The 10,990-nt window shown below is 44.9% G+C and overlaps 2 protein-coding genes across 3 annotated transcripts; both read right to left on the minus strand.

Moving 5' to 3' along the window:
- Positions 1-696: 696 nt before the first annotated feature.
- On the minus strand, positions 697-3,080 carry emc4 (ER membrane protein complex subunit 4). Of its 2 annotated transcripts, none has more exons than XM_058067565.1 (6): positions 2,935-3,080; positions 2,423-2,550; positions 2,228-2,342; positions 2,008-2,161; positions 1,765-1,925; positions 697-1,460 (listed from the first exon to the last, which is right to left on the minus strand). In XM_058067565.1, exons 2-6 carry the CDS (start codon positions 2,518-2,520, stop codon positions 1,425-1,427), a joined length of 564 nt encoding a protein of 187 aa, XP_057923548.1. In that variant the 5' UTR covers positions 2,521-2,550; positions 2,935-3,080; the 3' UTR covers positions 697-1,424. The 2 variants fall into 2 exon arrangements, with proteins under 2 accessions (XP_057923548.1, XP_057923549.1); XM_058067566.1 differs by having other exon boundaries at positions 2,423-2,547; positions 2,935-3,047.
- A 102-nt stretch (positions 3,081-3,182) lies between these two features.
- Positions 3,183-10,719, minus strand: si:cabz01101003.1 (ubiquitin carboxyl-terminal hydrolase CYLD). Its single transcript, XM_058067141.1, has 17 exons — positions 10,595-10,719; positions 10,171-10,342; positions 9,989-10,103; positions 9,768-9,925; positions 9,276-9,692; positions 9,107-9,212; positions 8,591-9,021; positions 8,355-8,520; positions 8,153-8,294; positions 7,950-8,066; positions 6,459-6,550; positions 6,322-6,385; positions 6,046-6,244; positions 5,877-5,985; positions 5,605-5,723; positions 5,321-5,528; positions 3,183-4,146 (listed from the first exon to the last, which is right to left on the minus strand). The coding sequence occupies exons 2-17, from the start codon at positions 10,336-10,338 to the stop codon at positions 3,962-3,964; spliced, it is 2,796 nt and encodes a 931-aa protein (XP_057923124.1). The 5' UTR covers positions 10,339-10,342; positions 10,595-10,719; the 3' UTR covers positions 3,183-3,961.
- Positions 10,720-10,990: the final 271 nt, after the last annotated feature.

Here is a 10,990-nt window from a genome sequence, read left to right on the forward strand (position 1 = left end):
GATTTCATTCATTCATTCATTCATTTTCTACCGCTTATCCTCACAAGGGTCGCAGGGGTGCTGGAGCCTATCCCAGCTGTCTTTGGGTGAGAGGCGGGGTACACCCTGGACTGGTCGCCAGCCAATCACAGGGCACATATAGACAAACAACCATTCACACTCACATTCATACCTATGGACAATTTGGAGTCGCTAATTAACCTAGCATGTTTTTGGAATGTGGGAGGAAACCGGAGGACCCGGAGAAAACCCACGCATGCACGGGGAGAACATGCAAACTCCACACAGAGATGGCCGATGGTGGAATTGAACCCTGGTCTCCTAGCTGCGAGGTCTGCGCGCTAACCACTCGACCGCCGTGCCACCCTGAAGTTGAATTTAAAGAAAGCCAATTACAATGAGGCTCAAAGCTAATTTTAGGGGGTGATCACTTTTTTTTTTACCCTTCCTTGAATAATAAGTTTCATTTAAAAAATGCATTCTGTGTTGGTTATTTGGCTAGGTTGTATGTTACATATTCATTGTACAGTATATTGAGATGTTTATAGTACATTTCTTAGATCATTTTTTTTGTACAGGTATTTGATTTATTGTGGTATTTGTATCTTTCTGCTGCTGTAACATCTACATTACCTTGTTGTAGGATAAATAACGTACAATCTAATCTAAACTAATATAATCCAACAAGTAAACACGTTTGAAGTCAGTAAAGATTTATTTCTGTTAAGGAAATAAGTATAAATTACAAGAGGTCTATAAATTAAACAGGTTTGTGACATGAATGCTAAAATCATGCTAATGGCTGAAAAAAAAATCAACATGATTTCATGTAAAGTGGTTTGCACTCAAAACATGAAAGCAAAGCACAACTGTGGTGTTAAAGGGACTGTATGCTAGTACAGTATCCTCAGATAGGGGATCAACAACGTACAGTCATGTTATGATGTTATGAGGCTTTACATTCAATGATGACTGATACTAGCTAAACTTTGCCAATTCGCTATCATTAACCGACACCAAACATAACTGTGTGTGTTACTGTGGCATACTCAAAAGCAGGAAAAGGCAGATGTCTCATGGAAATGAACAAAGTATCTATCTTATTATCTATATATACTATCTATCAATTTTCTATGCCGCTTATCCTCACTAGGGTTTTTGGAATGTGGGAGGAAACCCACACATGCACGCCCAATCTCCTGACTGTGTGGCCTTCATGCCACATGAGGAACCTGCTGCATACCGTCCCTTTAAGTGCTGGAACATCAGTGTTGCTGTCCAAAAAACAAGGCAAAAAAAAAAAGTGGGTGTGCAGAAAGCCACATCATACAACCAGCTGCTCATTTATCACAAAAAAAATCTTCACCATCGTCAGCACGGCAAAGCCTCCATCGGTCATACATTGACGACAATAGTTATGTCATTCACAGGACCATCCCTCCGCCCATTATCTCCATCCTCTGTGGGAAGACACATTTGGTTAAAGTCAATAAACAATACTTAGTACCATTAAAGAAGTTATGGAACATTCAGTTGTGAGACCACTGTGCGGCCGTATGAAATTATTATTATTATTTTTTTTTTATTTCCATACTGTCTATCTTGAATTGTAGCTATTTTCCCAGCCCTTCTTCCAATACACTGTTGTGGGACAGTGAGAGACTTCTTGGAGAATTCCAAGTGTGACATCTAGTGGTAGAACTCAGTACTGCGACAGAGCTAAACAATTACATACTATATTTTTCTTTTCCATTTGAAGTATACCTGAGGAGGTTCTATGAAGGCCAGCCAATCAGATGAGTGTGTGGGCAGCAGCCCCATTGATTGACACTTGTAGATGGCTAGCGCCGAGCCCAGCAAGTTGCCCACCAGGTAGACAAGACCCTGAAGCCACTGCTGACTGGAGCTCTCCAACAGCTTGAAGGCTGAGTGAGACAAGACAGAGAAGAAGAGTATGAGATGGATGTGTTCTTGGTATGTTCTTAAAAAAAGTGTAGAGATGCTCACTTGCAGACATGGACATGAGCGCCTGTATGGGCCTCCATGCCATCATGCACACCATCATGATAGGGAAGATAGAGATGGTATTTCCCGACATGTACATGATGAACAGGTTCATGGGGATCTGCTTTAGGGGCCCCAGCGCCACGTCCCAGCATCGCTGAAAAACAAACAGCCATTTAGTATGAGCTACTTGTTTTTAACCATCACCCTCACTCTCACTCACCTTCTCCACCAGGTTCTTGTCAGTCTCCTGAATGCTGGTATCAGGGACTGGTTTCTCAGAATATCCGATTGGATAAACGACGTCTCCTTGACCGGCTTGACGATCACCACGACACCTGGAGCACAGTATGGCTATGATTACCTTAGCTCAAATGATCATGAAAACAAGTGACAATTAATGTCTCTTTTAATTAACCTGGTGTTGCCTAAACTCAGCTCCAGAGCCCATTTCATCCTCCTGGACGTAGCTCCCCTTGTGGACAAAACTCCTCCTTGTCCTCCTGGAGACGCCATGGAAACCAAGAGTAATGCTAGCTGAGCCTGCTAAACATTAGAAAATAAATCAAAATGAATGCACTGAACCCAAAACAAAGCATCCCAACGTGCTTTAAAGTACGTAATGACTTGTGCAAAGATGCCGGTCAAATATATCCTGTATGAGCTCAAGACAACAGACGTAAATATTCCGTGTATTATATTTAAGCACATTTAGATCAAATTATGTACCTGAAACATGGTCGCTTTATAACATACCATACCAGAGTAGCATTACCATTAGCATTAGCCTCTAGCTTAAAGCAACAACAATCCCGAGAATCAGAAAGGGTCTACCAACACAAAATGACAAAAAGCAGCAGCTGGGGGTACAATATCCTTACTTTATCAACGAACACGACATGAAAAGTCCCTTATTATAAGAGTTTGTACCTTGTTTAAGCATCCAAACACGAGCTCCTGCGGTTTTTGGTCGAGGACAGCAGCCAGACTACGCTTCTTCGCTACTTCCGGGATTGCGATGACGCAGTTTGCAGCTCGTTGAGTCACTGTTGCCCCCTAGCGGCGCTCACGGAGATGGATGGTCCTTATTTCCCCATTCATTAAACCGCCGGGAGATTATTTTTGATAATCATTAAAAAAAAACAAATCCAACAACATATTTTTTTTTATTTCCTAAATCAAAAAAATTCAAGTTTGGACCTCATGGCTGACAGATGCATACAAATTATTCAACACCAATGTTAAAACATTAACATTTCTAAAAAGTATCAAGTGACCAATTTAAAAACTAACTAGTCATCGTAAACACTTTTTAGCATTAGATGTGCTGTCTAAATTGTTTTAATTTTGTTGGGTTTATTGTAGACTACTGCAAGTTTGTACACATTGCAGAGAAATAGAATTTACAATAAATTACAAAATAATAAATTACAAATTATTACAATTCCACCCTCGGCCATCTCTGTGTGGAGTTTGCATGTTCTCCTCAAGCGTGTTGGGTTTTCTCCGGGTACTCCGGTTTCCTCCCATGTTCCAAAAACATGCTAGGTTAATTGGCGGCTCCAAATTGTCCATAGGTATGAATGTGAGTGTGAATGGTTGGTTGTCTATATGTGCCCTGTGATTGGCTGGTGACCAGTCCAGGGTGTATCCCGCCTCTTGCCTGAAGACAGCTGGGATAGGCTCCAGCACCCCCACGACCCTCGTGAGGATAAGCGTCATAAAATGAATGAATAAATTTGGTGTGCAACTGTAAATGTAGTGCAAACATTCAAGAGACATCTCAGCAGTGCAAAGCAAACTGTAACGTGTACATGTACAAACATCGATTAGAATTCTGTAAACAGTGTGTTCAATAAATACTTCAATTATTTTCAACTCATTCAACTGACAAGTGAGAAACAGCTATGAAAGATTTTAACACAAAGAACATTTTAAGATAACTGATGTGAGAGGTTCACTTGTAGAGACTCAGCTCCAGGCTGTGATATAAACACATGTAGGAGTCACACAGCAGCCGGCGAGCAGGCTCCCGGAAGGTCGCGGGGTCAACTCTGCTAAGCTCCTCCTCCGACAGGCTGAAGTAGCCGCCCACCTCCGGGCAGGGTTTCACCAGGGGCACATTGAAGCCATTCTCACCTCCTAGATGAAACAAATTGGTTACTGGTTGGTATTCAGTCATGGATTTCGATGCATTTTTTTTTTGTCCCGTCCAGGTATTGGGGCAGATAGTATTGTTGATCTCAATGCCCTTACATGCTAAACACATTTGCTCTGTGTCAGGAAAGGTGTAGGCTACAACTTCCCTGTACCATGACATTTTATTTGATGTTTTTGTTATGCGCATTTGGAGCTACCGGACCGGAGCAAGAAGAAACACAGAAAAGAAGAAGAGAAACTGGGGTGGGTGTTGGGGGAGGGGGCAGTAGAGAGAGACAAAAACAGCAGCAACAACAATTCCCATAACAACAACAGTGACAAACAGGACTGCATCATTCATTCATTTTCTACCGCTTTTTCCTCACAAGGGTCGCGGGGGTGCTGGAGCCTATCCCAGCTGTCTTTGGGCGAGAGGCGGGGTACACCCTGGACTGGTCGCCAGCCAATCACAGCGCACATATAGACAAACAACCATTCACACTCACATTCATACCTATGGACAATTTGGAGTCGCCAATTAACCTAGCATGTTTTTTGGAATGTGGGAGGAAACCGGAGTACCCGGAGAAAACCCACGCATGCACGGGGAGAACATGCAAACTCCACACAGAGATGGCCGAGGGTGGAATTGAACCCTGGTTTCCTAGCTGTGAGGTCTGCGCGCTAACCACTAGACCGCCGTGCCACCCAGGACTGCATCAGTTAGATGTCAATGATGGCTTTGTTGTTGTTTTTTTTTTTAAAAGGCTTCGCTACATATCTAAAAATGAAGCTAAGTCCGTTAGTGAAAATGTAACTGTAATGTTAGCACTCTAGATAACATAGCTATGAAAATGTGTCTTCCTGTCCAACGACTTAATATTGAGCTGTTGTATATATAGCATATAGTGCAGCACTACTAAAGTGCTCAATAGCACTTCCCTTTGGTAACAACCAATCACAAGACTGGCTCATACCGAGCAAAAGGGATCATCCACGTCTCTTGATGATGATAAAAGTTTGTGTTGCTCTCAGAAACTTTATGAAATGACACTTAAGCTAAGATTTCTTGCCATGAACTTTTAGGCTAAGTTAGGAACTCCCTGAGATGACCCTGAAAAGGTTGGTGAATATAGGCTTATATGGGAATATGGTCACTGGTCAATCAATGTCTCACCTTCACGGTCGGCCATACTGTCAAAAAAGAGCCAGTCAGAGGACAGAGGCCCGTATTTGACAAAGCTGACATAATGGCTTGTCTCGATGCACGTCACGGCGAAGAGAGACATGTGCTGACGGGCACAGTTGATTGGGCCACTCAACGCCGCTTCGGGGATGCCAATCTCAACCGGGGAGTGGGAGCCCCGCTTCTTGTGATGGTGGACCTGTGAAAAAAAAAAAAAAGTGCTTGACAATATGCTTGACGAGCTGAGTCGTGCTAACCGTTTGGATATGGAGTACCTGAGTGTTGCAGGTGTGACAGTACTGTTTGAGATGCCCGGGTGTGATGTCTTGGTCTTCGTAACACTGCACACATTCCCATTGGGCGACGGCCTGACAGATGCTGCACTGCCTCAGTGCTGGACACAAGGGGACATGCACCTTCAGTTCTCCAATAAAATGTTATATCCTCAAAGTTTTATAATAATTAGACAGTCAATGACTTATTGCTAATTATTTGCCAAGTCAAAAAGTCTTAAAGACATTTTAAATGGGAAAAAAATGTCTGTTACTGTCATCCAGCAGGTCTGTGATGTCAATGTCAAGGGTGGGCAAGATGGCATCAAACATCTTAAAGTCCTTCCCAAAGCGAGGCATGAGCAGTAAGAGGCAAGAGGGAGCCTACGGTGAAGGTCAAACAGGAGTTATGACAATCCACTTGGAACGGTTGCTGCGGCTCACCTCCACAAACTTGAGGCCGGCGTGGAGGAAGGACGACTCCAGCAGGGTTTGCACGCTAGCTACCTTCATGCGGCTGAATAGTGGTGAGGGCAACAAAACGGGGGCCTCATCAGGGAAGGATGGCAAGGACGATGAAGGAGGAGCGTGAGGCGGAAAGAGCTGGTAGAGGTGACACTCCTGCGGCTTTTGCGTCATTGACCTGGGAAAGGAAATAAAAATCAAAAGGGTGAGAAAAAAAAAAAAAAAAAAAGAGGGAGGAGGTATGCAAGGCGTCACCTGATCTTGAGGAGCGGCTCAACTCGGAGGAGCTGGAAGAGCTTGTTGAGGAACTCCTCCGGATCTGGACAGGCATAAAAAGACGAGCGGCGTGACGGCATTCCTCAGCTGGATTGCACGGCATTGAGCTCACGTACCTTTTTCCTGGTTGGTGAAACCTGCGTTTCTGTTGGCGGCCTCCAGCAGTCGCCTCAAAGCCATGGTCTTACTGGCACACACATAGCCGTGCCTAAATAAAAACAAACATACATAGTAAACAAAACACAATTATACAAACATTATACAGTAAACCTCGGATATATCGGATTCAATTGTTCCCACTGGTTTTGTCCGATATAAGCGAAATCCATTATATGCGTATACCGGAAAATGTCCGTTTTACGCATATATCGGATTTATATCCGGTATATGCGTAAATCAGATTTTATCCGTTATAAAAAGGCACTTCCTTGACTATGTTTCCAATGTACCTGGACGCGCAAGGCAACGCTGCAAACGCTGCAAACGACGTCGTATAGCGGCCTGTCACGTTTCGGCGAATCGGAGCGCCACGATGCAGCCATCCGATATATGCGAGGGAAATTTAATGAAAATGCATTGGAACGGGACTGGAGATTTTGTCCGAAATAGGCGAAATCCGTTATAAAAAATCCGATATATGCAATGAATTTTTATTGGAAATGCATTACAGAAAAATCGGTTCTTTTTTATCTGTCCGTTGTGAGCGAATTTCCGATATATCCGAGTCCGATATATCCGAGGTTTACTGTACCAACTTCTACTCCTGAACTGCTCCACTCAAAAGTGGACTTTTATCAATACATGCACCCTGATTGTCATATTTCCACAAATACACTCGTGCTGCAACGATTACTCGACAAAACTGACATTGCCCAAAATAAAAATTTGTCTACAGTTTTGTCATTGCCGACACATTCCTAGTAACATGATGTTACCGAAGATAAGAACATGGCTGCCTTTACACGGGCATCTAAGATAAGATAAGATAAGATATGCCTTCATTCATCCGTCAGTGGGGAAATTTGTATTGCACAGCAGCAAGAGTACAGAATCAGTTAAACAGTACAACATACACAATATAGAAAAATAAACAATATAAACAACCCAAGTATTAACAAAATCAACAGTTTTTCCCAGAGTTATATACAATACAGTATGTAGATAATATGAAACGAGATGAGATATATGACCAGTCTATACACTGAGATCTTGCTAGAGAGTTAATATGAGGCATTATGGAAATACTTCACATAGAACTTAGTATATTGCATTTAGAGCCCTTAATATTGCACAGTGAATGGAGTCTGGAGTAACTATACTGACTATAAAAGCAAGTATTACACAGATGTACATAGTGGTGTAGAAGTCTATTGGGAGCAGTTGCTGGTTGTACAGCCTGACAGCTGCGGGACTCGGCAAATAATTGCCCATAAGTCACTGACCATTTGTCTAATGGTTATAAAACGGTTACGATATTTTGTAGATGCTAGCATGACTTGAATTGAATTTGACCACAAACTTGCATGCTGCATTTCGGACAAGTGATGCATGATTGTGTCAAAAGCTTGCAAAAAGTTTTATTTTAAAAAGCGACCGGTTCAGAGTACCTCCGCAGCGGGTTGACGATCTCACAGCGCAGCAGGTCCTGTGCTCGGCTCGAGCTCTGGTCCTCTTCCGAAGGCCAAAATAACAACCAGTCTGCTGAACTGCAGCAGGCGAAGAGGCTGCACACGGCAAAAGATGGCAGCAGAGGCAGTGAGACATCATGCATCCGCGTATGATCTCTGAAAGCAGGAAATAAACGCAGCACCTGAAGAGCGTAGCGTCCAGGTAGCAGGAGTTGAGGTGACCCTGGATGCCTCTCTTCCAGCCCTGGTACAGCTCCTTGGCCTCATCACCCTCCACTGGAGGCGTGTGGTCCTCCACGCGTTCGCTGCCCCACTCTGCGAAGGCTATGACGCACAAAAAGATGTTTAGGCTGTGATAAACAAAACAGCACACAAACTAATCACCTATGGAGTTGCAGCGCTCCACTTGATTGACACGGGCTTCCGGAGCGGGAAATCTGGAATCCCGCCTGCAGTTAGAAAGCTTGACAAAGAGCCCCTTGTTGGGTGGACAGCGGAAGTGGCGTTTGTTGAGGTACCGGCCGTCAGTTCCGGCCGCCAGCTCCTGCTCCTGGACGGCAAAGCACAAACATGAAATATCTGGACAACAAGAAGTAGCAGCTTTTGCCATAAAAGTCTACCAGCTCGATGCCTGCCACCACTTCTGGAACGCCACTAATGTTCCCAATCCAGCGAATCACCCCATAAAGGGGCGGATCGTTCACTTCCACCATGGAGCCCACCTCCAGGGTCTCCGTGTGCTCTCCCTGTGCCTCATCTACATCTGCTGACATGGGGGGCGAGGGTGGACTGTGCATGCCGTTTGTGGAACGTACTGCAGGGATCACAATGTCCGCTGGCTTAGGTGGTGGGGGAGGGGGCGGGGGTAAGTGATTGTGGGCCAGCTTGAGTGGCGGTGGCGGAGGAACAGGTTTTGGGTTTTTTTTGTTGGGGGGCAACAGGGCCACTTTGGGGGCAGATGTAGGCGTCGTCACAGGTTTGGTCGTGGTTGGTGAAGTGTTCATGATGGATTTCAGAGCTTGAGGGGGAGGGATTTTGGGATGCTGGGACTCTGCGGGGGAGGGGTGGGGTATAAAAGTGAGAATAAATGAGCACAGTATGCAGATGATAAACATGTTATGGAGGTGGTCCAGTACCTGGGAACACCTCAGATGCTGGTAGGAGCTTTCCATATGCGGCATAAGGAATTTGACACAGCTTCTCTCCTCTATGACGCCCATCCCAATCGCCAGCCGGAGTGTCCTGGGACAAAATTCCCAATTATAAGACACCCTGAACGTGTTTGGAAGCAATGAAGCAACTGACCAGGAGGACGCCAACGTAGGTCTCAGATGAAGACCGACCAGGCAGGGGACCACAGAAGCGCACCTCTCCGCTAACGGTAGAGCCCTCCACGGACATGCTAACTCGTTGACCAACACTCACAGTTGCTGCATGCGACTGCTCAGTCGCTCCGGGGAGAACACCCAGCGACTGGGGCTGGCTGTTACGCGCGGGTGGCAGGGGCCAGCGCTCCGAGTGGTGCCCATTACTTTGGGGCTGCATGTTTGCGGGACGACGACGGGTGACACTGCGGCGGGGTTGACGCTGCCTTTCTTGGCCATCTGGACTGCGGGTCCAGTGTCGGGGCTGGATGTGGCTGATTGGGAGAAAAATGGCACTTCCATCTGGGCAGGTGAAGAGATCATTTCCAGTTCCTTTGCCTTTTCCCGCTGCTGAGCCCTGCAACAAATGTAGCGCCATTAATGACCACCATCGAAAAAACAAATTCTTGAAGTGTTCGATTGCTAATTTTACCAAGAGCTGCACCCCAAAAAAACGAGCTCTGGTCCCTGGTGTCAGAGGTCCAAAATATTTGAGTACAGCCTCTGAAAAGTCATCCCCAGGTCCGGTGCGGACCAAAAGGGGGGTGCCGATCGGCAAACTGGTCAAGTCATACAACTTCTGAGGATTGCCTGAAAAACAACAAAATCTCACAATGAACAACACAAATCCCCTCATTTCCTGTAACAGCTTACTTAGTAGTTTCAGGCGAGTCTCTGGTTCCACCGGCTCCAACAGGCCAACAAAGTCACTTGGTACCTCCAGAAGAACCGTTCTCTCCACTGACAGGGTGATGGCTTTTTCCAGTACCTTTGTTGAACCATGTTATTTGCAGATTATCCCAGTCACAATGTAAAACCGTGCACATGTTTGCTACCTTTATACACACGAGCTCGCCTCTGCTCTTGAGAGGCTTCTCCACACACATTGTCCCCCGCAGAAGGCAAATGGGACCTTCCTCATGGCTCTGAATATACTGGTCGGTCGAGATCAAGTACACTTTCTGGGGGCGTCCAGTTCGTTTGAAGTCATGGGCTCCTGGCATGTTGCTTTAATCAAGATTCAAGATACAAGACAAGAAACAGTGTATTTACTCTCATAATGGACAAACCGGTGAACTTGAGTACCTCCATGCTAGTCAACACGCTAAAGCGTAAGGTAATGGCGACAAAGGTTTACATTCAACCAGTCGTCTTTCATGTTTAGAGCGGGTTTTTTTTTTAGCTTGTGACAACAAGTTGTCTTGAGCGACGTGTTCGTAACTAACGAGTTATGTGGAGGGAAAAGACATAAAAACCTACCGACTTCACCAAAGGCACTCAAGTCAGGTAAAAATCAAGAACTCCCATAACAAACCAAACTAGCAAAGCCGGAAGCAGGGAGACAGAGGCAGCGTCAGCCAATGGGAAGTCACAAAAGTTCAACAGCCAATCAGGATAAACCTTGGCGTATCTTTTTAAGGTGCCCTTTTTTGACAACTTTAATCGTGAATATGTCAACGTAAACTATAACCTCAATTATTGATTGATTTAATGAATAAAAATAAGTATGTCAGTCCAGCTGTGTCAATACTAAAGTGTGCCGCGGCATTGACCTAACGTAAAATTAAAGCACACGTCTTAATTTCACATGAAAACGATTCAAACGGTTTGCTTTGTGACCTGTAATACACAGCTGAAGTGTAGTAGTTTTTTCTT

Source organism: Doryrhamphus excisus, chromosome 3, assembly GCF_030265055.1.
Source record: "Doryrhamphus excisus isolate RoL2022-K1 chromosome 3, RoL_Dexc_1.0, whole genome shotgun sequence".
Lineage (NCBI taxonomy): Eukaryota > Metazoa > Chordata > Actinopteri > Syngnathiformes > Syngnathidae > Doryrhamphus > Doryrhamphus excisus.